The sequence below is a fragment of the Montipora foliosa genome, chromosome 11 (assembly GCF_036669935.1).
Source record: "Montipora foliosa isolate CH-2021 chromosome 11, ASM3666993v2, whole genome shotgun sequence".
NCBI lineage: Eukaryota > Metazoa > Cnidaria > Anthozoa > Scleractinia > Acroporidae > Montipora > Montipora foliosa.
Genome location: NC_090879.1, coordinates 2,991,832 through 3,019,331, shown reverse-complemented (window position 1 = coordinate 3,019,331; position 27,500 = coordinate 2,991,832). Strand labels below are relative to the sequence as shown.

General features: G+C 39.0%; 1 protein-coding gene across 4 annotated transcripts in view; it reads right to left on the bottom strand.

The window, feature by feature from the left end:
• Positions 1–2,689: 2,689 nt before the first annotated feature.
• The window catches only part of LOC137975062 (oxysterol-binding protein 1-like), a 24,928-nt gene continuing 117 nt past the window's right edge, over positions 2,690–27,500 (bottom strand). The window contains exons 1-11 of one of the 4 annotated variants that reach the window (XM_068822105.1): positions 27,478–27,500; positions 24,604–24,837; positions 24,275–24,480; positions 15,853–16,082; positions 12,746–13,291; positions 11,681–11,809; positions 9,444–9,689; positions 9,114–9,335; positions 8,228–8,323; positions 4,853–5,049; positions 2,690–4,040 (exon numbers count right to left, since the gene is read on the bottom strand). The exon at positions 27,478–27,500 is cut by the window's right edge and continues 117 nt beyond it. In XM_068822105.1, coding sequence (XP_068678206.1) covers positions 3,674–4,040; positions 4,853–5,049; positions 8,228–8,323; positions 9,114–9,335; positions 9,444–9,689; positions 11,681–11,809; positions 12,746–13,291; positions 15,853–16,082; positions 24,275–24,480; positions 24,604–24,788 — 2,424 coding nt within the window. In that variant the 5' untranslated portion in view covers positions 24,789–24,837; positions 27,478–27,500 and the 3' untranslated portion in view covers positions 2,690–3,673. Of the gene's footprint in view, positions 4,041–4,852; positions 5,050–8,227; positions 8,324–9,113; positions 9,336–9,443; positions 9,690–11,680; positions 11,810–12,745; positions 13,292–15,852; positions 16,083–17,889; positions 18,317–24,274; positions 24,481–24,603; positions 24,838–25,412; positions 25,644–27,250; positions 27,270–27,477 lie in introns of those variants that run through there. The other 3 variants (XM_068822106.1, XM_068822104.1, XM_068822107.1) reach the window with 3 other exon arrangements.

Genomic DNA, 27,500 nt, shown 5'->3' with positions numbered 1-27,500 from the left:
ACGTGATCAATTTCTTCCTTTTGACAGAACATCATGACTTTCCCCTTGATTCATAGAAGTCAGAGACTGCGGAAATTTTAGTGTTTTTACGATCGATTGTCATTAATGTTTCGCTAAGAATTCGAAATCAAAGCAATTTGCAGTTAGTTTTTTTGCAGACTATTTAAACGAGTGAGTTTTATTCAAGAGAGCGTTTTGTTATCTTTGAACTGAATTTATTACCAAAGCTTAAAAAAGTAAAAGACCTCAAAACGGGCTAGGACATTACAAAATAATTCAACGAGTGACACTGCTGGCACGACGTCTTGACAAAAATAACTGGAACCCTGCAGTTCGATAACCACCCAACTCATGTTTTTGTTTAACACTACCACAGGCAACCCAGTTTACGCTCATGGAGCGTCAAGATCAGTGAAAGCTCAAACATTGTGTCAACTGAGTCCTTTGTTATGTTTTTTTGGTCGTTCCGACCTGTTTTAGGCGTCATTTTGCGAGATCTTTCTCGACCGCCGGTTCGAGAGTGAAGAAAATTGACAAGCCAGGCAACAGCAAGCCGCCGGCCGGTGAACTCGTCTTGTTAAAGCTGGACCCGATCGACTAGGGATGTCACCATACCTTCGCCGAATTTGATCTTCATCTTTCGAAAATTCACCGAGAAAGGCGATCCTGAAATTGGATGGGGAACGAGCGGGAAACAGGCAACACGTTTGCACGTTTGTGGAAAAAAATGCCTTCGTCGTCCAGTTCAATCAGTTCAAACAACATTTCTTTTCTCTCAGAAGGAAATATTATGGCATTTACAGGAGCACAGAAGGACCTAAGAACACAAAATAGGACTGAAAAGGACACTAAGAAGTTTTCGGACTTCATTCACAAGCTCCGTACCACGAAGAGAACTGACGGCAAGTTTAAATCACAGGTCATATTCCACAGGAGACTCGTTACAGGTCATTGCTGGTTTTACCTCTAAAGCAACACAAAACATTTAAATCGGCTTAAGTTTAGCATTAGTAACGGTTTCGTAACGAGTGACCTGTAATTTAAACCTGTGGAAGAATTGAAACGTCGGCGTCTTGATCTCAGGCCTCGGTAAGCGCGATTTTTGGCTCAATGTGTAATATTTACAGGATATGGTTATTCAATGGTTTTCTATGGAAATACGGGTGAATATCATTTCACTTGAAATTTATGTTGCCCGATTTGTATACAAGTTGTCTGTAAATAACTCGCCGAAAGGCTGGTTGTATATACAGAAATATCATAGATTTCCCCCGTACTCCACAGAATACCATGAAATAAACAGTCCATTGTATGCGCCGGTTCACCTTGCACATGGTCTTACCGTTTTCAATTGCGAATAGACACCAGGTTTTTTTTTTGTGCCGTTAACAGTGAAAACACCCATACAATAAAACCCTTTCGCCCGATTATATAAAATTCTGAAATAATGCGATTGGGTGTTGTCCTTTCAGTGAGCTTCATTTTTTTATCATTACGTTGTTTTCATTAAGTCGGTTACACGTAACATGGAAGAAGGCGCGCTTAAGTCCAGTTCACAACGAAAGAAATGAAAACTCTAAGGAGAGTTTATACAAAAGAGCGGAGGCACCAGTGAGGAACAGTGGTTTGACCGCGATCTTTTCAATCAAGATCAGTTTTTATGCTTATGGTGCAAATCCTCGTTTATGCAATTTCTTTCTTGCAGCTATGTCTTCGCCAAGCCGCTTTCTGAAGAAGGAATGTTATTTCGCAGATTTAATAAGGGCCTCGATAGAGCGCCACCTAAGCGTTTGCTCAGCAAGTTATTCCATGATTCATACAGTTTCTTTTGGGCAATTGTTTCGTATTGACACCTGAAATATTCAGGCGGTTTCAACGGGATTGGAATCCATGACCTCTGCGATGACCGTGGAATGCTCTTCCAATAGGCCTCGTTCACGATAGCCGCCATGTTGGTTTTCAAATTGTCATGCAAATTAGCCATGTGTTATGCTGGGGGGGCAAACATTGGAAAAAAGGCAAATAGTGGAAAATCGGCTCGTCGAAATACTGAAATATCACTGCTAAAAATACATTTTAGAATTTAGAATTAAGTACCTTTTATAATAATTTATATCTTTTGATTGCCTTTGACATTTTGAGTTTCTACTTCGTTATCTGCTCATTTTTCACTAAAAAAAAGTTGAAATAACTTTTGAAATCAATCTATTTTACTACTTAGGTGATAAACATTCAGTGAACGTGAAACAAATCATCTATGTGGCTAAGATGTTCGTTATAACCTCTCGAACTTATGTTGTTTGCCCCCTCAGAAGTGTGTAGCAAATTCACATGATAATAGCAAATCCAACATGGTGGCCATCGTGAATTAGGTCTATTGAGCAGCTATGGAGCCACTCAGTTGTTAGCAAGGCTCGATGAAATTAATGTATCTACTAGTGTTCTGAGACAGTGTCCCTTCGGGGCTCGCAAAAAATACTACGCATCTCACAAAATATCCACGCGTATTATATGTTTTAACCATTAAATAAGGTGAATATACTTCATAATAAAGTGGAAATGGCCAATAACAACTGACTCGGATAGCCCAGCTCAGCTCGCAAGCACTTACACAATAGACTTATGAAAAATTATTCAAATTTCTGTCGCTTTATTTATTGCAAGATTAAATGCAAGTAATGGCACTGACTCTTCCTAATAGACCTTTAATTCGATACCAAATATTTATGATAACAATTCTTTAGTAAATCGTATCATCCTTTTTAAGTCTCTTATCTCGTTATCTCCATACATCACCCAACAGTCAAATAACTCAAAACTGGAAAGCAACTCCACCAAGATAATTTTCCACTGTCTCGTTGAGCGTTCGTGATAAAGGTGCATGAATGCGTAGCTGGCGGTTTCGTCGGGGAAACCGACAAATCCGTCCCACTCACCTCCCCCACCCCCCAACAACAAAATGGTTACTAGCTCTCAATACTACAAAGATGCTCCCGGCCAAATGCAGCAGGTTTTAACTATATATTTAGGATTCTCATTCAAATGTTCACCTGTTCTAAATTTATAAATCCTCCAAGTTTAAACCCTGATTTGCCTTTCAGTGTACGCTGGTTATGACTTGGAATAAAGCATGAAAAAAATTCGGGTCTCGATATCATAACAAGGATTCTGCTCCAACACCCCCATCGCCGAAAAAAGAGAGAGAGGCTGCAGGCATATTCAGTCACTTGAGACGTACTTCTAGATACAAATCAGCACTGCAAAAGACTATCACCTCGACTTGCAGAACGGGTATGACATTTGTAATATTTAGGGTGCGTTCGAGTTACGTATACCGGAATAGGAATGTACATGGAAATCCTTCGTTTTTACGGAGATTCACATTAAAATTGTCAAACACCTGCTAAATATCATTTTAAACATCTCTTTATTATCCTTGTTGCTTCAAAACGCCAGACAAACCATTTCAAATCATTAACCCAAGTATTCTTATTCCGGAATAGGATGAATCGAACACACCCTTGACGTTCTTCATCTAAACGTATAGCTAGTGATCCCGCATTTTGGTCAATGGCGACCGATCATTGTTACGATCGACATGTTGGGTTTGAGATCAATAGGAGCAGTCGTAGGAACTCTATTCCCGCCATATTGAGCGGCTGAGGTTAAAATTCTAACTAAAAATCTCTGGACACAAGCTCCAGTCTTTTGTTTCCTTTGCTTCCCAATAGCCTCCCTTGTAAACGTGTAAATTCGATTTAGTCACTTCATCTGACACATTCTCAAACCAACAAGGTTGGTATCCTTCGTAAACTTTGCCCTCCTTCTGTGCTTCTGCGGCTTCAATTTCGCGTTTTCGTCTTCTCGTTCTTTGCAACTCCTCCAGCTTTTGTTTTTCTTGGTTAGCTTCATCCCACGAGCAGTTTTCCATTAGACGCTGATCGGGTCTTCTCCGCGAATCAGTCGGGGCCACGGTTTCGTCTGGTTGGTTCAAAGCAAGGGCAAACTCGGCGAAGTTATACATCTTCTCGCAGCCAGGCCTATAAGGAATCATTTCACAAAAGCAATTAGACACGGTGGGATATATGCCTCATCATCGTCAGATTCATCAAAAAGGCTACATTCACTTTGACAGTCGGAGACGGAAAGGACGCTTGTAAACTAACCACCTTTTGCAAATTCGAAAGCTGACATTTCGAGCGTTAGCCCTTCGTCATTCGCTCTGACGATGTTTATACACCATATCAATCAATGCTGTGGAACCGTTTGTTTGCAGTTGCATTTCTCGTAGTAAGTTAAACTGGTCTCTGATAGATTGATGAGATGTAATGGAAAGCACCCTCTAAGCTCTTTACTCAATGACTGATGTCTCTTTTTGATTAATCAAATCTGTCCCATCACAGTAAGAGACCACAGTTCTTGTCAACCTACTTTCTGACGAATTGTAATGGAAGTAAGGATAAGCACCAACGAGGCCTAACGCTACTTTGTTACGCGGTAAGTGATGGCTATACGCACGTACTTAGCAGCCTAAGGCCCAGAGCTGCAATTAAGGCACGGGGGATTTTTCCCCGTTCATACCGTGTTTTATACCCGCCTACTTTAAGCGTGGAAACAAGAGTAAATATCACAAAGTTAATAATTTCCACACCAACGTTCTTCGCTTTCCCGTTAACAAGAAGATCATTAGAAACAGCCCTGCAGGACTCATTTTAGCGTAACATATCTCCCACTCACTACTTGAGGACAAAACTCTGTTGTCGTGGTCAAGGTACATTTCTATTCACAGGCCAATTTTCAAGTATAGAAATACGACACCATACTGTTATAATGAAAGTATAATCAAGCTTACAGTGGCGGATTTGTCGTCCAGAGTGTTACTGGTGGCATGGTCTGTGCCTGGCTCTTGTGAGGGGTAGATGGTGGTTGTTTGACAGCTGAAGAGGAAGGTCTGGTGTAAACTACTTTAGCTCCATCAATCTTGTTATCCCATGTTCCCGAAATAACATATCTGACAACCTTGTGATGATCTGTGATTACGCCCGTTACCTAACAAAATTAAAGCATAGCAAGAGGAGAGAAATATTTTGTGACCTTTGAAACAATCGTGGTCGAAGCCTCCATAACCAAGACACAGAAAAGAAAAACCATTGGTAGATGTCTTTTTGAGCAAGCACGAGGACAGAAAGTTTTGTTCTGGTAGTTGAAGCAATGCAAAATAATAATATAAGAAAAGAAAAAAGGTCAATAACCACCCATATTAACTGAATGGAACACGATTGCTCGTCATGTTAGGCAATGCAGGCACAACATACAGGTGAGAGCAAGCACAAGTTGGGTTTTCAACAGGTAATAAAGGGTTTCAAATGTATAACAAAAATAAAACACTATCGGTCCTATCAGTAGGGTTAATGTTTCGATATTCGTAAAAAACTATTGCCAGACATCTTTTAGCAAATGAACGAAAGGCCCTAACCGTTGCCATGGTAACAGTAAAGCACTGCTAAAACCCCTCTAAACTTATTCGGTTAACTCTTATTTTTTGCCAAATTACAAAAGTCCCATTATTTTCTACATGGTAAAAGGAAAAGTTATGAAAACACTGTTGGAAGACAAAAAAAATTCACTTAGTAATACTTGATAGTTATTTTTTCAAATTTTCTTCAAGATACATCTTACTCAGGGTTTTCAAGAGTTTTGTAAAGTAAGTAAAGATTTGGTAAAACATTTGACAATAAAAATCTGCGATAAAATATTATAAAACAACATGGCACGACGTTTCGACGTTTCCAGAACGTCATTATCAAGTAAAAATGAAGTAATGAAATAGAGTATATATATAAAGTGAAGATATGAATAAATTAAAAGGCATTAAAAGTTAAACAAAGAGTTTGGCCCTAATGGAGTCGCTCTGGGTATTTAAATTGGGTCTTATTGTTCTTATGTATAACATTTCATAAACGAGACAATCCCATTTCGTGCTACATTTTTTAAGCATTCTGAACTGGCTCTCATTGAGTAAGTCAACGTTCCCATGGGCATCTCTCAGATGGCGACCAATGGCAGAATATCGATGATCAGCAATGCGTTGAAACAGATGGCGCGTCGTATATCCGACGTAATTTGAATCACACAAATCACATTTAAAGCAATAAACAACGCTATGCTGATTTACGATACGTGGCTTGATTTCTTTAAGCTTTAGATCCTGCTGGTGTAGATTGGCTGTACATCAATGCCGATTTTTGAACTAAAAAGCTTAAAGGATCTTAAAGGATCTAAAGCTTAAAGAAATCAAGCCACGTATCGTAAATCAGCATAGCGTTGTTTATTGCTTTAAATGTGATTTGTGTGATTCAAATTACGTCGGATATACGACGCGCCATCTGTTTCAACGCATTGCTGATCATCGATATTCTGCCATTGGTCGCCATCTGAGAGATGCCCATGGGAACGTTGACTTACTCAATGAGAGCCAGTTCAGAATGCTTAAAAAATGTAGCACGAAATGGGATTGTCTCGTTTATGAAATGTTATACATAAGAACAATAAGACCAATTTAAATACCCAGAGCGACTCCATTAGGGCCAAACTCTTTGTTTAACTTTTAATGCCTTTTAATTTATTCATATCTTCACTTTATATATATACTCTATTTCATTACTTCATTTTTACTTGATAATGACGTTTTGGAAACGTCGAAACGTCGTGCCATGTTGTTTTATAATATTTTATCGCAGATTTTTATTGTCAAATATTTTGTTAAGTAGCGGACATATTTCTCAAAGCACCGGACGTGAAATTTTCTGGTGCAGCAGGGTGCCTTGCAAGCGCCGAAGGAACGTGCGACTTAAGTCCTTGGCCAAACGAGAGCGAGAGTTGATGAGAGTCGATCGAGAGTTGGCCAAACGAGAGCGAGAGTTGTCGAGATTTTCACGCGCAAACAAAACAGAGAGCCTGGGAACCACCCTGCGAAAACCCTTTCTGACGTAAATGTGACGACAAGCCAGCCGGTATGTTCACCCTTGGCGTTGTCCTTGATCCCCGAATCCGACGCCATATTTTTTTCCCTTTTCATCTGAGCCCGCTGGAAAAAAACAGCCACTACTGACCGCAAAACTCTCGCTCAAACTCTCGTGCGCCGCCAAGCGAGAGAAAACTCTCACCAACTCTCATGAAAATTTTGAGCAGGTTTAAATTCGATGAGACCTCTCGAGAATCAATGAAAGTGGCCGCGAGCCGATGAGAGTTCCTGGCCAAACGAGAGCAAGAGTTTCAACTCTCGTCAACTCTCGCTCTCGTTTGGCCAGGGTTTAAGGGGTCTGGGTCATGGGTCATTTTAAAAATAGAACAATCAGAAACGCTATTTCCAGTGTTTTTCTGGAACCCAAGAATCAGTTTCCCAGGCAAAACTGGAGTTCACTCAAATTCTCTTTAAAAGCAAGCAAAAAAACAAAAAAATCAAACAGACCCCTCAAATACTGGCCCTCCCCGAACGAAACGTCCGGCCTCCGGCCTCAAACGAAAACCCTGCGTACTTGCATACAAAAAAAATAAGGGCTGGTCACGTTGCTAAATTTCGAGATATTGCTCACCACATCTAACAAAGTTTATTTTTGGTTTTTGTGTTTTTTTATGTCACATTCTAATTTTGGGTCATTCCCTTTGATTTATCAGCTGACACAAGCAGCTTGATTACTTCGTGTGTGACTTGCATACACTCTCTGCTCTAGAGCGAGTTTCAATTGAGTGTCGTAAAACCAAAACCAAAGTAATTACTTTGGCCAATCAAAAAGGACGGAGACAATCCAGTGAACCAATCAAAACTCGAAGTAATTACATGTAGCCGAATCAAAGCGCGGGAAAATGTGCACGCGCGGGCTACGATTGGTTTTGGTTTCACTTCTGATTGGTTGGAAAACTTGGCGCGAGAAATTTGAACCAATCACTGAGTGAAGTTATCAATTGAAAACCGCTCTAAACCCTTTAGCCTCCTCAAACAATTGACTCCTAGGAGGGAGATTTTACTCTGTCCAACGCCAGACGATTTTACTGGTCAATGGGGTGGGGGGGGGGGGGGGGGGGGCGGTTCAGGGATCAATTAGTTACATGTAAAAGAGAGAACTAAGTTTTCAGTCAATGCTTGTAAAATATACTAAAACAAAGGCAACATATTTAAATGTAACTTATTAGCCTTTTCCACACTGTTATTTATGATTCTTCATACCTTTCTGGGTGTGTCTCTTCCAAAATAGTTATAAGCATCATACTTGAGGTGGCAAACATCTTTTGTAGTATGGTTTTCAATGTCCATCTCACCAGACTAGATGAAAATCAAAGTGAAATTTGTAAGTGCACATTTTTCACGACAAACCTCTGTCTTAAAGTTCGCAGTAGTAAACAACATGTTTCTTTTCATTCACCTTAGCTCTCTCTTTGCTTTTGCCTTTCCACTGAAAGTCATGACCTTTCCTTGTGCCCCTTCCCCAAAAGTGGGATTTCCTCTCTGTCAAAGGTCCTTTCTTACATGTACCTTTTGGTAGACTGCAAGCAGTCTCTCTTTTGCTCTAAAATCGTTAAAACAAACTGGAAAATGGCTGAAGCTGCGGGTTGCAAATACTGCGGGCGTTGATTAGAGACTCCAATGATTTCATACCAACGAACACAGTATTTGCGACCCACCGCTTCAGCCATTTTGAAAGTTGAAAGTACACATGCATTTCAACGATTTTAGAGCAAAACAGAGACTGCACGTTGTCTAACCCTTTGGGAATCCATGCTGTGCTTTCTTTAAGTTCCGTTTCTTTTATTCTTGGGCACTTCTCTGTCCCTTAGGCATCCTCCCTTGGCCATGGTATCTGTGCCGTTTCCCTCAGTTCACCTCTCGCTCTTTTTCCACCACCTTCCCCTCCCACTCTTCACTTACATCACCCTTGTCCCTGTTACGTGTGCCTCTTCCCTCAGTTTACCTCTCAATCTTGTTCCACCACCTTCCCCTCCGACTCTTTTCCTCAACTACCCCTTCTTTTCTGGAGTTCTCCTCCTCAGCGCAACCTTACAACACAGACTACCCAAACATGTATCTTTGTAAAGATCGCCTTTCCTGTACAAACCTGATCAATCCAGAGTTTTCCAACTATGATATTGTGAATTGTAGTTGTGACTTTCTTCCACGAGTAATGATTTCCTGTCTTGGTGAACTTGAGATGCGCTGTGCCATGTGGAATGACTTGAAGATACTTGCCACGGAATTTGCTGGTGAGAGTGAATTCCTGCCAGAAGATCCAGTCCTTATGCTCAGCATGAAGGGCTGATGCAGGTGGATGATGACTGACCTGTGGTTAAAAAGAAGAAGTCACCACAAAAGCAGTTTAATTTACTCCATTCATTTCAGAGGGATAAATTTCTACTTAAGACAAGTCTATTTCATCTGGTACTCTCACCTGCTCAGCAAGTGATCGCCATCCTAAATCTTCTGTCCTGTCAAATTCAAATGTTTCACCAAGCAACGGGTTGAATGGCTTGCCTACCCTTGAGGCTGTTGTAGAGTACGAGGAGACTGTAAATGCTGCGACATAGCTCATTTGTTCAGTGGACGACTCACAGGCAGCCGCCTTATCCAAAAGATGTGCATATTCTAATTCCTCTGTAAGCCTTTGGAGCATAGAAATGGGCTCATTAAAATTGACCTGTAAGTATGAAAACAGGGTTAGTTTTGTACCTATGGTGACCTGAAAGCCACCTTGCTACCAACCATCAACCTCTATCTGTCTTAATGGAAAAGTTTTAACGGAACAGCTTTGCTGTCCTTGTAGGACAAAAAAAATCCGATGTCATTATTATAGCTATAAAGAAGGACCATGTGCAATTAATATCACTCAACTAGTGGACTAATGCAAATCCTGCGTTTTAACTGGCTACACTACTAGAGGACTATGAGTAATAGTCCTCAAGGAGCATGGCGCTTCCTTTCGTTTTACTCCCAAATAAATATTTCTTCAACTTGCATTTACTAACTTTATTATTGCCTTTTCTGTCCGACTAGTTGGGTGATACTAAAACAATTAGACCCTTCGCCCTCAAGGGCCACAGGACAATAACCCATTCGGCTTCACCTCATGGGGAGCGGATTGACCAGTAGCCCTTGCGGGTTACGGGTATAATGGTTAATTATTAGTAGAAGTTCTTAGACTGAGAATTTCTGGAAAACCCCAAAAATGACATTGCAAGTCTTCAAAACTAATATTTTGCTGACTGGGGGGTCCGTATAGCAAAAAACGATAGACCAACCTTTGTATGTAAGGACTGATCTGGTGTTAAAAAAATGGAAATTTAAGGTCAGAGACAAAAACTCTCAGAGCGTTGCTGCGCCCGTTGGCAGAGATAGAAAAATCCCGACTGCAAGAAAAAGCAATTGCACCAAATGAACCAATAAGTGCAGGATTTGATATTGTGCCGGCATTCCCTCTTGGAAAAAAATAATCACTTATTCTTTGGTTATTCATTAACATACCAGAACCCACTGGCTATGGCGGGTGGTGAGAGCACTCGCCTCCCACCCACGTGGCCGGGGTTCGATTCCCAGACTCGGCGTCAAATGCGGGTTTTTCTCCGGGTACTCTGGTTGTCCCCTCTTCTAAAACCAACATTTGATTTGATCTACATCTATTTTTTAATTAAGTTTACAGTGTCCCCAATTAGTGCTCCAGCACAAGAAGACTAGACACTTAAAAGTGCCCCTGTGACCAAAAAATCAATTCTTATTTTTCATTGGATTTCAAATCTATGTTAACTAAACACTAAGCGACCAAAGTTTTCAGCCTTGATTTAAAAAAAGATGCCCGTTTATTTTAACTGGAATTTTCCTATTTAATCCTTTGACTCCCAAGCTGGCTTGAACCCGCCATCCTTAGTATTTTACTATAACGCCAGATAATTTTACTCGTCAATGGGGAACTCCCGGGAGTCAATGGGTTAATTAATGGAAAGAATGATGTTAAAGGCTCACTAGTTTAAGAATGCAATGCATGCATACACTGCAGAATTAATAATGCATCATGGGAGTTTTGGGCCTTCAGACTTTTAAAGTCGCATTTTGCATATGTAATAAGCTGCATTCACACTCTCAAATTTTAAGCTAGTGCGCCTTTGGCATCATTTTTCTCTGGATCCAACCCTCTGAGGTCCAATCAGTCAGTTTTGAATGTGAGTAATGGCAGACTGCGAAATCCAAAACTTACACACAAAGTAAATGGCCTTTGGATAAAAATCAAAGCTCAGAAATTTGCCAATCAGGTGCTAAGCAAACACACTTTCAAAATCTGAAGGAAAAAAGGAAGTGATTCTTTTTATCACAGGGGCACTTTAAATAAAATTCCTTTCCTTTTCCTTTTCTTTTTATCACTGACTCTACGTGCTTTGAACCTACACTGAGAACTTGCCCCAAAGCCTATTCCATTTCTATGGACCAGGCATTGCTCATTGAAATTCTTTCCAAAAGTTGATAAGAATTATTTATTAATTTAATATTTCTAAACACTTCATTGCCTCTAAAGTAGGTGATACTGTATTTTGAAAAAGAACTCGCTAATTTCGATCCTCGCCCTTTGCAATGACATGTTCAAAAAACAAAACAGTGGCACAAGATGTATCTTGTGAGGTTTAAGAATAATTGACTTACTGGCATGGGTATTTTAGACAACTCTTTCCCTATACAGTTCTTCATTATGCTCCACAGATTAATGCTTATGTCTGGTTTGTCTGGAATCTTCTTTCTGAACTGCTTTGTTACAATCTTGTCTGTAGATTGCTAAGGTGAACAAACAAAATGTTAACATCCACAAAAAGTCCGTACTAGAAGGCAAACAAAGTTGCAAACACCACTACGGTAAATTAAATTGTGAAGAAGAGCTCCCCTCAACCAACGGTCGGTCAACTGTCGGCCAACAGATAACTCGCCTAGGGCATTTTGACATCTTTTGTTTACCACCCAATCAAATTATTTGAACATTCTCTTGGGATTCCCATTGTTTTCTCATTGATTCACCGTGCTTTATGAGCCTGCCTTTGCATGGGAAAATGATACTGAAAATTCTTCATTTATGCAGTATGTTTCGACTGTGTTTGTCCAGGCTGTGCCATCAATTTTCATATATACATGTACATGTATCATTGGCAATAATCCAGGAATGTCATATCGAACGTTTTTGGGGCGCAATTGGGAAAAACGTGGGCACAAAAGGCTTGGGGCACGATGGGCCCGACAGCTCTGAGAACGATAAGGCATCATAGGCACGACAGGCATGACATAGACTACAAAGACGATTTTTTTGAGGCCAGTCAGAGTGACATTGTATACAAGACCTTTCATCTTTAACCCTGTGTCAAAGAGAAAACAACTGATTGGTAACGATAAACATGATTTATGTGCATGGATTTTTTGCCATGATCTTCGTCTATTTTATTTTAATACAAAAATTAAGGCAATTAAGACCAGGGCGTTTTTCACAAAACAGACGGAAATTTTAAACCTGGCTTTCTTCTGACTCGGATGTCAATTGCCTGGGAGCTCTTCAATGAACAACCCTCTTTTAAAGATTGCATATACCTCCTACAATATTTTTATGACCCTAACCTCATCATGAGCACCAAAACTGAGAGTTTTCTGATGTCACTCAAAATGCTATGCGATTGGTAAGCGACATCAAGGCCACACTCTACTACAATAAAGGGAATCAACACTAACCATTACACTTGTTCCAAATGATCCACCCACAGTGGAAGGTGCAGTGACAACCCGGCCACGTGCACCTTCATTAGTATCTTCTGTCAATCCATCTTCGTCATGAGAAGTTTCTGAACCAGTGGCCTCCCTGACTACCTCTTGTTTGCCCACTGAGTTATCAGACAGTGTTCTTGACAACATTGGTTTGTTATTTTCTAAATCTACGCTAAGCTCAGAGCTCGAACTTTGCAAACTCTCCCGGCTCTTATTCACTGACAATGTGAATCCTTCAGGATGCTCTGCAATGGCATCAAAGAATTCTGCATTTTCATCATCTTCTTCTTCTAATTCTTCATCCTCATCACTGTCACGTCCTGGCTCAGAACCAGGAATAACAGGCAAGACAGCACCTGTGCTTTTGCGGCATGCCCTTTCAAGTGTATTGTGTTGTTTAGCTAAGGCCTCAACCGTCTCCTCAAGGTTAATGCGCCGCTGGCGTTCCAGATGCAAACTCTTGTGCCACTTCTTCTCTTGTGTTTGAGCTAGTTCCAAGAATTCTGCACAAGCCTGGGGGAAAACACAAAACCACTCATGTTTACACTTCTGGACAATGTTTAAAAGTATGATAATATTGTCGCTCTCTTACTATAGCTCAAGCTTGTAACATTAAAAATACATAAAAATGTTATTATTAATGTTAGAAACCAATAACCTATAGGCCCCTGGGGCTTTCTAAGCAATCAGATGAATCCCTTATTTTACAATGACTGCAAAAATTCTCACGCGCTCATTGGCTAATTTTTATTGTCAATAAGCGGACAGACACATAAATTTATAATTTATGCGATAATGACACGATATTGCTCGCGTCAGTTTGAAGTTTCTCGCATTTTTGTCTCACTTTCTCCTCGTGTTTCGACTTAGTTTTGACCCCTCTGCCTTTTTGTTGTTGTAAAAAACAAATTGATGACAGTTTTTCATGCGTCTGTCCTGTTATTCACAATGAATTTCGTCATAACACTGTCAAAGTAGTCTGCGGATCCACGAGGCGACAGCTACTTTGACAATGTTATGATGCAATTCATGATCAATAACAGGACAGACGCATGAAAAACTGACATCAATTTGTTAACTTGAAAGCATGTGTACTACCCCACCCTGCCACAGTCACAGTCTGTTGGGCAACAGTCGGCCGACTGTTGCCCAACTGTCGGCCGACAGTTTGTGTTATGTTTGAGGCCAAAGTGTTGGCCGACTGTCGGGCAACAGTCGGCCGACAGTCGGTGACCTGTTGGCAACCTGTCGGTAACGTGTCGGTAACCTGTCGGCGGGACAAACTAAAATGATCGTAAGCATTTACTTGTCTATTGCTTCTAAACTACGCGAAAAGAGCTAAAGGCAGTTCATAACAATACCTTGAGCAGCACTTATACCACTAATATGGCTTTTGTCCACTGTTTTAGCGTTGGCTAGCGATACTTGCCCACATTGTAAACATCATTCATACATACATGACATGACATAAGAGGCCGCGTTGCATTATAGGGCGATTTGAAGGAAAGTGTTTGTCTCCTCTACTAACTACGTATTGATACGCAGCTTATGGTTTTCAGAGTTTTTAGCAGAGTTTTCGATTAAATTAGCTTCCAATGCGATTCTTAGATTGTCTGGTGTGTTGTAAATTACGCAAGTGATATATCCTACATGCATTTGATAACAACTGATAACAGTTGATCGGTAAGTAGGTGAAGTCTGTCGAGTCATACATCACCATTACGGAATGTCACGTTAACTGCTCGTTTTTACCACAATTTTCCTTTTTTCTTGACCGATCGGTAACCTGTTGGTTAGCTGTCGGTAGACTGTCGGTAAGCTGTCGGTCAACTGTCGGCCGACAGTTGACCGACAGTCGGCTGACAGGTTTTTAGGGGAGCTCTTCTTCACAATTACCACATTTTCGACCTCAGACATTGTGCTTCTAACTTTCCGATTGGTTCACTCAATCTCGGTTATCAGCTCATACATGTATACTGACCTGAATGACCTAATTTGGAAACTGATGGTATGAAGTGTTGCCAAGCTGGAAACTGATTGCCTTTAATTTCCAAGTGTCCAAACATTCAGAATTGAAAGTCCCTATGGCCCTTATTTTTCCCTGTTTTTAACTTTTTGTTTAAAAAATCTATAGTGTCTGGAGTATAGTACTTAAAAAAAATTGCCCCCAGACTGTATCCACACGCTTTAGCGGGCGTTTGATTTATATGCAAACAATTTTGGCCAAGCCAGCTGGGCCCTGGTAACTAATGATGTCAAAGAAGTAACTAGATCGCATCTCTTCAGAAAGAAATGCGCAAAGTGCAAGAATAGAAGTCTTATTGAAAATCTAGAGCTTTTTGTTACAAGTCTTAGGGTTAGAGTTAGGGTTAGGTCCTTTGAATGCTGTGACTTCTTTGACGTCATTAGTTACCAGGACCCAGCTGGATCAGCCAAGAATCAAAGCAGGGATTTCGCTAAGCGCTGGCTGCCGGTGAAAACCACCACTTGAGAAATGGGTGATCACCAGCTGAAGTTTGGGCGTCGATTGAAGTGACCATGACGATCGGAAATTATACATATATCTGCCTGTCTACGGAATTATCACTAGAATTTATCAATACTGGAAATGAAATAGAAGCGTTGTTTTGAGTACTGTTGTGCGTGCTGAGTGTTGTGAGACACTGGGAACAATCTTGTTACCAGGTCCCTTTGCTGCTCAGAGTGCGAACTGCCTTAATAGAACCTTCATCTGGATGAATTTATTCTTACTTGCAACCTTCTCAAAGGCCTGCTAAAACATGTGGATACACTATGCATGAGTGAAACATTTTTGAAGTACTAACACTCCACACACTATAAATATTGAAATGGAAAGTTACTAAACAGTGAAAAAAATAAGCATCACAGGGACTTTAATGAAAATTTCATGAAACAATACATACAGTTATAGGCAACTCAATGCTACGTGCCTCATTTACACTAATTCACTATATTTTGCCATCTCATAACCAACCCACGCTCATGGAATAATAGTTATTGTTCCTTATTCCTATCCTCCATGTCAACAGAACAGCAAACTTGAAAGTGCTTACACTGATCATGGCATTTGCAGTGATCCTGAAAAGAGTGGCCTTCTCATTCACAAACTTAAGCTTGGACAAAAGTGTGGGATTGTCTTCCACTTCTTGAAGCTCCACGATGACACGCTGCAGGGCAGAGCCATGCTTGCCTACAAGATCATTGCAAGTCTGCAAGTCGTCCAACTTTGCATTCAATGGCTTGATGTCCTCAGCTTGATCAGGATTTGGATCTTCTTCTTCATCTGAAAATAAAACAAGAAAATTGAATGAATCTCTCTATACCCTTCTTTGTTACTGTACAGCCAAAAAAGCTACAGTGATTTGGAACACATAACCAATATTACATATAGACCCCTTTCACAATGGTGGCCAAATAAAATAATCTTTCATTTTAATGAGCGGTTTTGAAATGAGTGTCGTAAAACCAAAACCATAGTAATTACTTTAACCAATCAAAAAGGACGGAGACACTCCAGTAAACCAATCAAAACTCAAAGTAATTACACATAGCTGACACAAAAGGCGGGAAAATGTGCACGCGCGAGCCACAATCGGTTTTGGTTTCACTTCTGATTGGTTGAAAAAGTGGCGTGAAAACTTTGAACCAATCACTGAGTGAAGTAGATGCAAAACCAAAGTAATTACTTTGGACACTCAATTGAAAACCGCTCTGACACCAGACGATTTTACTCGTCAATGGGGAGCCCCTGGGAGTCAATGGCTTAAGGACTTAATTTTAATTGACTGAATATCATCACAGAAGCAAGCGATCAATGATGTGAGATCTCTTGAAATTAGGCGCTGTAGTCTGTATTTTATTTTAATTATTGAGAGAATTATACAATTTGCATAATCCAGTGGAGTAGTAACCATTCCCAACCCCCCCCCCACCCCCCGATCAGTATCTTTGCACTTAGCAAAAAATAATGAATATTAATATTTGAGCCACAAGTTGCATTGGTCAGTCACATTTGTATCCCATTTACAACATGGTACTTGAAGCAATATTGTAAAATCATAACTCAAGTTAGAACACCTGTAACAATACTTCTGCTCGTGTTGTATGGATCACTCGTTCATACACATTCATGTACATGTACAGTTCAATAACACAGAACTCACAAGGACAGTATTTCAAAGAAAACTAATAGTGTGTACATGTATGTGTATGCAAAACCTACCAAAACTTGGTTCCTGTTTCCAGAAAAAACAGTAAAAAGCATGCATTTTTTTAAACCACAATCTCAGCAACTCAAAGACTACAATGCAAATTCTATATTAATCCAATTACTTGAATAAATCTTTTAGTTACAGGGGAATTTAACAACCTATGGGATCATCTTTTAAAAGTTCAAAGGACAATTCGCTCCTTTTGTTTCTCCATCATTGTTTCCATGATATGTAGCAGAAACAACTCTAGAGCTCCAGTAACTTCAGTCTTGACAAACCCAAGTGAAACATTGATGATCTTATTCTTGTCTATGTTCAAGGAGCCATTGTGATCCATTATCACTCTACATGTACACGTTTTTCTGGCATCTGGTGTTTTAATTCATCTTCATTTTCACTTGTTCTTGTTTGCATGAGTACAAGTTCTGCACTTTTTGGATGGACAAACATTTAAGGCTACATGTGAATGAATCGCAACCTATCCATCAAGTGGCCTGGTATACTTGATTTGCATACATATACAAATCAAAATACATATACAAATCATATACAAATCAAAATGACAAAAACTCCCAAAAGCAGAGAAAATACCCTTAAATAGAATGTAGAGGTGGGAAAACAAAAATAAAGATAAAGTTCTGCTTTTATTTGATTGTTTTTAAGACAGTTACAAGGATGGAAAGACACAAAAGCTGCATAGGTGTGAATACAAGTTACTTGCTGGTACCTGCTAAAACTGACCCCAAAATGTAGGGAATAAATTTACAAAAACCATGACAAAACAGCCCCTACGGAAGACTGACAACTGTGATAGCCAGTTTAAGAAAACCAACATCCATTATTTATCCATCAAAATGAGAGAACAATATAAAAGCAAACCTCCTCTTGATAAAATCATCTTAAGGCACAACGTACAGTAGCAAGCAGGGTTGACAAAATTGATCTTGAAGAAAGTTCACTATCTGACCAAAATGCTTTAGCTCCAAGTATAATGAAAAGTTCTCTCTGTCATCCAATTAAACATCATAAATTCTTGTTGCATTTTTAAGTGCATGCAGTTGGCTGCCACACACACAAATGACAAAACCACGGCTCTGAAACAAGTCAACCGCTCAGAGTTTCCTGTGTGTAATCCCAGTGACACAATGTCTTGATGACCATTCTGTGAAAACCTAATCAAGGCTTAAGAAACATTTTCACCTAAAAATACAATCCCACTGTCTTCAAACAGAAAAAACCTCAACTCTGTCAGAACCTCGCTGAGTTTTTGATAACCATGTTGATGGCAGACCAAAGTATTTTTCGTAACACTTATGCAAATTACGACACACACTAATTTTATGCTAAATTAAATTGGTTTACAACTTACTGTCTCCTGGTTTCCTAGGTTATCTATGACCACTTCAAAAATGTTGGTAGAGATTTTATACATCTACAAATTTTTCAGAGCAAACAAAATAGAACTGGTTTACTTTTGGAAACTTCTGGTACCAGTGAACAACACATCACACAACTTAGCAGTTTCATAATTTTCCAGCTTCTGATTGGAGGATAAAAGGCCAAGAGGATACTTCAGTTGCTAAGAGACAACTTACTACCCTGAAAATTTCTAACTTGCAATACCTGACCAGACTGATAAGATAAGATAAGGATGATAGGCAAGAACATTAATAAATTTGTCTTTCAATAGTTGGCAGGGACACAAGTTTTTGAAACAAACACTTGAAACTTATCTGTTTCTCACAACAGTGCTTACTAAAACTGACAAGTTATAAATGTAACAACCAGTTCCATGTTTTATCATGTGTAAGGGAAAACTTCACTCAAGATCTTAGGAAGCCAGGCAGTGACGCAAAACTTTAACCTCACTCTTAAGACTATGACCCCTCTTAAGATTACAGTGCGAACCTGGAAAATCATGAACACATGAAATACGTCAGGAATGTTATTTCTGTCCAATCACACACCTGAAATCCACTCGCTAAACCGCAGAGTGCTTACAGTTGTTTGTGCACCAAGAACTGTGTCGCCTGTACATGTAGATTTTCCGGGTGATTGATTTGTAATTTTAACTAATTCTGGTCATTTAGGCTCTGAGATCACTCAAAGAAACAGAACAGTGCATGTATTAGTCCTTTTTCATTTTTTTGCTTTCCACTAAGCCCAACTAACAACAGTTATTCAGTTTGAGGTTTTGGCAACATGAAGTCCTCAAACCTGATTGGCTTAAAAACAATAAGCATTCCTAACATATTTTAGATGTTCACGGTTTTCCCGGTCGCACTGTCATAGAGGCAAAAATATTAGTTCACTGAAAGTATTTCTTTGTCAACTGCAGCTGAGAATGGTTTTTAACATTAAAAAGGTGACCATAAAATAAAATAATTATGAAAATGTAGCAAAATTTTTCAGCAATAATATTGGACAAGGTGTTTCACACGGTTTGCCATTAACTTATTGTCCATGTCACTTTTAAAGCAAGAACAAAAATATTAATATTATCAAATTAAATATATCATTGTTATCATCTAAAATTTTAACATAATTATTATGTTTTCATCAACCTATAACTTCACTGAAATGAATATCTCTTTCAAGAGAGCAATTATTATAATATTCTAACTACAAAATGGCAACTCTAAAATTCTAATTGCAAGAAAAAAATATTCATGTCTGAATAATAACAATATATCTATATAGACCTTGCCATTGTGAATACCAGGACCAATTCAGATCACAGGTACAATGTACAGTATCTATTACAAATAACAAAGAAAAAAAATTAATATAAATCACAGAGCTTTGTACAGTATCATTAATTTTGCTCGGTTCAACTTCTTCACTGAGACAATGACTCAAAACTTGGTAAAAAAGTAGAAAAAAACTTTCAACTGCAAATAATAATAATAATAATAATTATTATTATTATTATTATTATTATTATTATTATTATTATTATTATTATCATAAGCGACACTGACTGCAGATGAACTCACCATGTTTGACATCTGTTAAAAATTCAGTGTACCACAAGAATAGAGCCCATTTTTAAAAAAGTGACCTTGATACCTTATAAATAATTACCGGTATACCTTGTCTTTTTTGGCAAATACTTTTATCCTTACATGTAAATAATCTACAAACAATGTGATCCACCAAATGAAAATAGAACCTGAGAAGTATGCAAATTCAGTTTTTGGAAAACTAACCTTTATTCCTGAAGGGACATCTTACCAAATAGATAAAGACCCTCTGGTCACTTAACTTGAATAGTTATCAACACTAACATTTTTTCTTAATTCCCGAAAAAACTATTTGACTGACCAATTGGACTCTGACCACTCCTCACAGCACTCAATGACATCATCATACAAAACACAGATCCTCTTAGCTTGGACTAATAAAAGCACGTGCATTGTACTTGAAAAAGCTTTATTATCCATACTCGTAAGGGCCAAAGGAAGTCTTCATGTCTAAAATCAAGTATTCAGACAACTCTTCATGAAAATGTTGTCAAATAATAATTAGCTTCCGGCATTTCTCACATGAGCACTGGCCTACGTGTTTTGCAGAAGTGTTTTGAGAGATCATTTAGCAATTGATATTGTACTGATTTATCTATGACGATTTAAAAAAATAGAAAGGAAAACAGTTGAAAGTAGTTTGATCCATGATTGACAGAACGTAATTGATGGTACTTTTGCAGAGTTTCTCGTGTTTGCTACACATTGATGCTCATGAGTCTTATAATAAATTGGTTTTATACAATCCTACAGGATAGAAGCTATGTTTTTGAAGACTTCTGCTTACAGGCAAAAATTACATGAAACTTTTGGGAAATATTATGGCACAAGCAAGGAGTAGTATGCTGCAAACTGAACAAATTATGCACTTATTTGTGTTATTTTAGATTAGGGCTTGCTCTGTTTTTCATTTTGCTCAAACTATGTATGTACAGTCGGATAGTTTACACTGTCACATTGGAAATTATTTGATGAAAAAGGCCAAGAACTTGGAATGTTCTAGGAAACAAATCTTTTAACTACCTCTCCAATTCTCAGGTCTCCGCAGTACCTTGTTTCTGAGTTATTTGTCAACGTATTTCACACAACTCTATAGAGTTTTGTATGGAGACGCCATGTGGTCCACCAATATGGCGGCCGACAATCAATGAAAACATCTGGCCCCAGTTGTTCAAACGATGGATAGCGCTATCCAGCGGATAAATCACTATCCAGCAGAATAAACACTAGCAAAACCAATTGAGTTATCCAGTGAATAGTGATTTATCCGACGGATAGCGCTATCCATCGTTTGAACAACTGGAGCCTGGAGTTCAATTTGCAGGGGTTTTATTGGCAGCGGTGACCCAGGTACTAGCACCCGTCTATGCTGAGTATAGTACCCGCCTTTGCTCAAAGGAGGTCTCAAGATCAAAAGCCAGACAAGGTATATATAGGGGACCTGGGGTGCCCGCTTACTCTATCACAAGGTCCCTTCTACTTTGAAACTTAATGAAACCCCTGACTTTGCAATGAAAGTGTTTACTTGTCGCTCATGAGACGAAATACATGTGTATGAACACATCTCCTAATGTACTTGAAAGGATCAAACTGCTGAGATTCATAGCAGAGCTCTGCGCGCCAAAGGCGCACACAGAGCACCATAGTTAAGAAAATAGAGTAACCCATCGATGCAAAAAATTTTGGCTGTAGGTATAATGCCATTGACAGTCCATAAGTCCACCCCTCCATGTATTTCCAATGTGACCAGTATCACACATTAGTTTACGGCATACATTTTTGATATTGGACTTCCATGTTAGGGTCAATTGACACCTGTCAAAACAAGGTATCTGCTGACCAGCATCACATGGCCATATCACTGGTCCAAGTTTAGAGCCCACAGAGGCCAGCTGCCTTTTTTTTAAGTTGACCGCTGACCAGGTACTGGTTTTCTTTTGGATCGCATGCTAAAACCAGGTTACCTCACATAAATGAGGCTTCATTTTTGGCGCGCTTTCTGGGCTCAACACGGCTACACATCAACTAAAACTCGTAACAGTCAACAATTTTCGTGTTCAGGTGGAAAACGGTTTGGATTTTTTTTCCCCTGCATTTTTCACCGGTCTCAATTCAGTTTGACATATCATGATAGCTGTGGTCCACACTGGTGACTACGCAGTTATTCAAACAAACTTAAAGCTCAGTGTTTATTTTTAACTTGTTGAGAGCTGCTTTTTTCTCTGTATTACAATGCATAAGCTTATAGTTTAAGAGCTCTATAAATGTATTATTATTATTTACATTATTTCCAAATTGCACTTGAAATCATGTGACGACCTATACTAATCGATAAGCTTATCTAGATCTTTAGAAGATCCTGTAAGGTTGCATGATGCCTGGACGACCTATGACTAGAGCAGAAATGAAAGAAGAGAGAAAGAGAACAAGAACGACAAAACAGTATACCGATAATAGCTCAAACTTGGTGGAAGAAGGTACTCCACAAATTCTTTTCTTGGACACTAAACTGTTTGTTATTTTTACGAATGCTTATTTCAAGTCGAGGTGTATTTGTAAAAAAATGGTTTAATCGTTTTTTTTTCCTTTGTTCAGGAATGAAACTCAAATTAATTTTTTACTCTCTCTTATTAAATAGTAATCATCTGTACTCCTTTGGACATAAAGAATAGTTGGTTTTGTTTGTTTGTTTGTTCTGCTCTAAAATGCAAGCGAGCAAGTGTTTTTTACTCCAGTTGCTTAACCGTTTTTCGAAGTGGCCTCGACAGTGACAAGAATTTTTTTCCCTTTTGTTCTAAACACCTAATCGCAATGAGTTCTCGTAAAATTAACGAGAAATATCACTAGCTTGTGTTTTCAGAAGTTCGTTGAATGCATGTACAGGTAATTTGTTGGAGATCTTGTTTGAAGTTTCTCCTTTCTTGGTTGCCGTATTTTGCCGATTGTTATTCCAAGCCAAGCTGCCATGTTTCAATGAGAAAAAATCAAAATGTGAATAATGTCATTCTCAGAGACAACGTGCTATTTTATTTTTTTAATTATGACTTTCCTTGCATGAAGAGTAACATTTAAAATTATGTTCTTACATAAGTCATATATTAAATAAGTTGGCAACCAAAATTTATGATCTGGCGACCAAATTTTTGCCATTAGTTGACAGCTGGCACCCGACCAAAAAGTTAATTTCGAGCCCTGAAATTTGGTACCGTCCCTGCTCAAGACCTATTAAAATTTCCCTTCAATTCCCTGCACAAACTCTTGTTAAATTCCCTTCTGCAGCATTTCTACCATTACCATGATTTAGAGAAAAAATAAAGGAAAATAATAGTTAAAATATTAATAATAATAGAAAATGAAATATTACCCATGCACAAAAAAATCCTGACCATCCCATCCCTCCTCCCCTAAAACAATAATAATTTATACCTAAGCTGCAAACTCAATTCTTGGTCTTCATAACTACACAGCTTTTATGTGAATTTGCCCCTGCACACTGCAGAGGTTGATCATGCACAACTGCACTATCAACTCTTATCATATATATTCTTGGTACATATTTAATGTACTGTAGGTATTACGACTCAAAAACAGAAATTCACTTTCTTAGTACTTTGTCATTATTGAACACTGACTGCTTGTAAGACTCAATATAAGGAAAATTCCAGGCCACTTGATTGTACATATTTTCACAAAACAAAAATGAGTCGCTGGTTATTTTGCAGCTAACCAAATAAATGTCATGCAATATGACTTGCAAATAACAATTGCGACAGAAAAATGCTGCACGCGAACAAGGAAACACACGCGAACCATTGGCACAATTGTCAAAATTATTACTATCAGTTTATTAACACGCGGAAAATGAATACAAATACGCGAAATGAAATATGAAATCAAAATAAAATCAACCAAGGTCATTCTGCATAAAAGTTGGCACCCACAATTTACATACAGCACTATGTAAGCTTATTTATAAGTATGTTGTCATATAAAGCCTTAAATTAAACATAGCTTGCATCAATTTTAAGCAAGGTGTTTAAGATGAAAGGCTAAAGGCATGTTAAAATGTCAGGTGAATGAAGCTAGAGTTAATATGTAACGTACTCATATTAGTAAAAGATACAGTTGTTAATTCGAGTTTGCATTGATCGCGTGTCCAGATGACCTGAACCAAGATCTGTACAAAAAGATACGATCACTCCTAGCCAATAAGGACACAAATGAAACACAACCAAACAAACCTGATTCGAGCATTTTGATAGCTTTCGCTTTTGCTAACTCCAAAGCTGTTACCCATCGTTGACGCTCAACTTCAGAATTGGCTCTCATGTAAAATACCTGTGTTCCTCCATTAGAAATGACGAAACTACACGAATCTTCCGAGTCGATGAAAGCTCCGGCCAGATTTATTGTCCCTCGACAAGTGTGAGCCATCTCGGCTTGGCTCCTATAACGCAGAGAACAGTCGCTTTTAACAACGAACGAAGTAAAAATCTCAAAACGTTTACAAGAATTGTCCGCCATATTGAAATTCACCGACAATAGTCCGTCTATAAGTATAACTTCATACCTGTAGTAGGACAAAAGGCCATTTGACAGGACAAACCATCTCTTCTGATAACCTTTGATGTAATTCGTCCACTTAAGCAGCCATCCCCTGAAATGATCAGGGCAAACGTGTCCGTCCGGCATAGTCACATTTTCACTGGGAATATCCACAAAAGTAAAAGTCTCGCTGGCGGAGCTGCTAGCCATAGTCACGTGACACGACGGGATCTCCAGTCTGACCCGGATGATAGGGGATCTTGGAGTGTGAAAAACAGAAAACAATTAAATAATTGTTCGATCTATTCGGAGACAACTATTTTGATGCCACGCTTAATCGCAAAATTTCATCCGAGCGAAAAAAGTAAACAAGTGATCATGTCGAGACTTGCAAGAAAAAATGTAACGCTTACTCGTAATATTTTCCCCCGGGATTTTCCCCCTTTCCAGCCGTCGGGTCAAATGAATTGGAGTACAAAGTCCTACTGGTACACCAATCTGCAATCGTACCATCAGAAGAAGTATACAACTGGTATCAATGCACACTTAAGCTGCCGATAAAATATTGCATTGTGCCGAAAAGCGTTGGGAATATATGAAGGCCTTTACATTTCATATTGCTCCGTATTTTCCCGAATGGGTGCCCTCTGACGTTGTGTCTAATTTTTGCGACATCAATATAAATGAGGTTTGACACAGTTGCTTAGAGCGTCGAATTATTTTGTTTTCAAACACTACAGTGGATTGTTGTATTTTCAACAACGTCTATAAGAAGGAATTGCAAAGATCCAACAGCGGTTTGATAAAAATAAGCGAAATTTTAAGTGCACTTACCCAGGAACTCTGGAATGTGTGGCAAATTCAATCGACCCATGATCAATCTTTAAAATGCTTTCAGTGCGGCAAGTTTTGCTACTATTGCAGGAACAGATTATACCCATAGATAATGCATTTCAGCATTAGCGATGCAAAGGTTGCCCCTGATGACTCGGTCTTATCAAGGCAATCAGTGAATTGAAAACACGGCCGACCCTCAGTATAAACAATGCATACCGCACCTGATCTGTCGTGAAAGGAATTACTGCTGCGTGATCGCATTTTTGTGGCGACCTTGAACGAATGTTGATACTCGAGAAATGTTTGGTAACAGATATGGCTTGGCGATGTCAAGTGTCATTAAGTTTATGTTACATATTGGGAAAACCTTTTCTTGAGGAAAAGTGATCTATTAAACAGCGAATCTCTTAACACAGAATATATAAAGCACTTTTGACTGAGCATTTATCAGTCGATGATTATTTTCCTTCACTAAAGGAATTCGAAATTTTATCTCGAAAGTGAGGGGGTTTTCCCTGTCAGGGGTCAAGCGGATAAACGATAAGGAGATCAGTTGATGCTCCCGCGATGTTTCTGTAAAATGATGAAAGGGATAAAAGACCGGATGAATTTCAAACTTTACCAACCCCAATGCTTGCGAGAAAATTACAGAAAGTGTGTCAGAGGAATTTGTCCTTACTTGTTGTTGAGGAGGGTTCCAATTTGATACGCATCGTCTGGAGCACGGGGCGGGTGAGTGGGAGAGGGGTAGAGTGACGATTCCTGGGAGGGAAGTGGAATGCACAACTTTCTCCAACCCATGGGACTTGATACTAAAAAATGCTGTACTTGGTAAAAACTTGATTAACAAAAAGTTTCACTGTACTTTTATCTTCATATTTTAAGTATTCTTCCTCATTAGATTTAGACCCTTTCTAGGACGTCTTTGTCCCCAACTCAAGACATTTCAAAAAGAGTTTAGCTGTACCACTTCTTCCTGAGAACTTCTCGAAGCAGATAAATACCTACAGAAGGGTTCAAGTAAAACAAATTCATTCGAAAATCATTCAACCCGGAATTTAACCCGGAAAAGGGAACACTGCTCTCACACACATATTCAGTCCCTATAATTATCTCTTGCCTTGGTCGTGGGGCAATCCTTCTAACAAAAGGGAAAACAATTGGCCGCCCGCTACATTTTCATAGGTCACAGAAACAATCGTTATTTTCCCCATACAAATCCTTATAAATACGCAAATCGCTCGAGTCACGTAACAATGCAAAGGTCACCATATCAAGAGCTGTCCATACGTATATCGAGCTTGGGCTACCTGTGGCAATATAATTGTCGCTGTCGCTTTTTCGCTAAAATACCAATGTTGGCAAAACGTTGCGTCCTGTAATTTTGTTTAATTTAAAGAGTAAAAACTTCCTTCTTTTTATAGAAGATCAACCACTACTGAGATCACCATTACTGAGAAAGTTGAACGGTTTTAGTGATCTTAGTGGGCTTAGCCACAAGAGCCTCATTATGGCACCAACATGTGTTTTTCTGGAAGAGAAACAGTTAAGGACGCGTCACTTCCAAGATTTGCTAACTACTATATTTAGTTTGTAGAACAGTTTCTGCCGCGACCTTTGGCGCTCGTTCTCTTCTCGGTCTCTGAACCGACACGAAAATAAAATGGCTGACAGCTTGGGAGTTATTACGTTGGCCATAGTTAGTAACTATGCGTTGGCAGAGTTTGCTGTCTGGTTACAGTCATTGCACATCACGCTTCCGGCATGCAAAAGAGAAAACCCTCTTTAGTAATTATTAGTCCGTAATTACTGGTAAACAGTGTGAGGCAACTTACCTTTCCTTTCTTTACCCTTGCAGCTCTGTTTGTCCTTCTGTTTGTTTTTTTTGAGAATGATGTGAAAACGAGCTACGGAAGTGTTTATACGGTCATCGAAATACGCAAAAATCAAGCAAAAATTAAGCCCTCGCATTATTAATTATTAATTGCAAGCGAAGGCCGTCAAAACTCTCTTTACTAATTGTTAGTCCGTAATTACTGGTAAACAGTGTCAGACAAGTTACCTTTCCTTTCTTTCGCCTCGTGG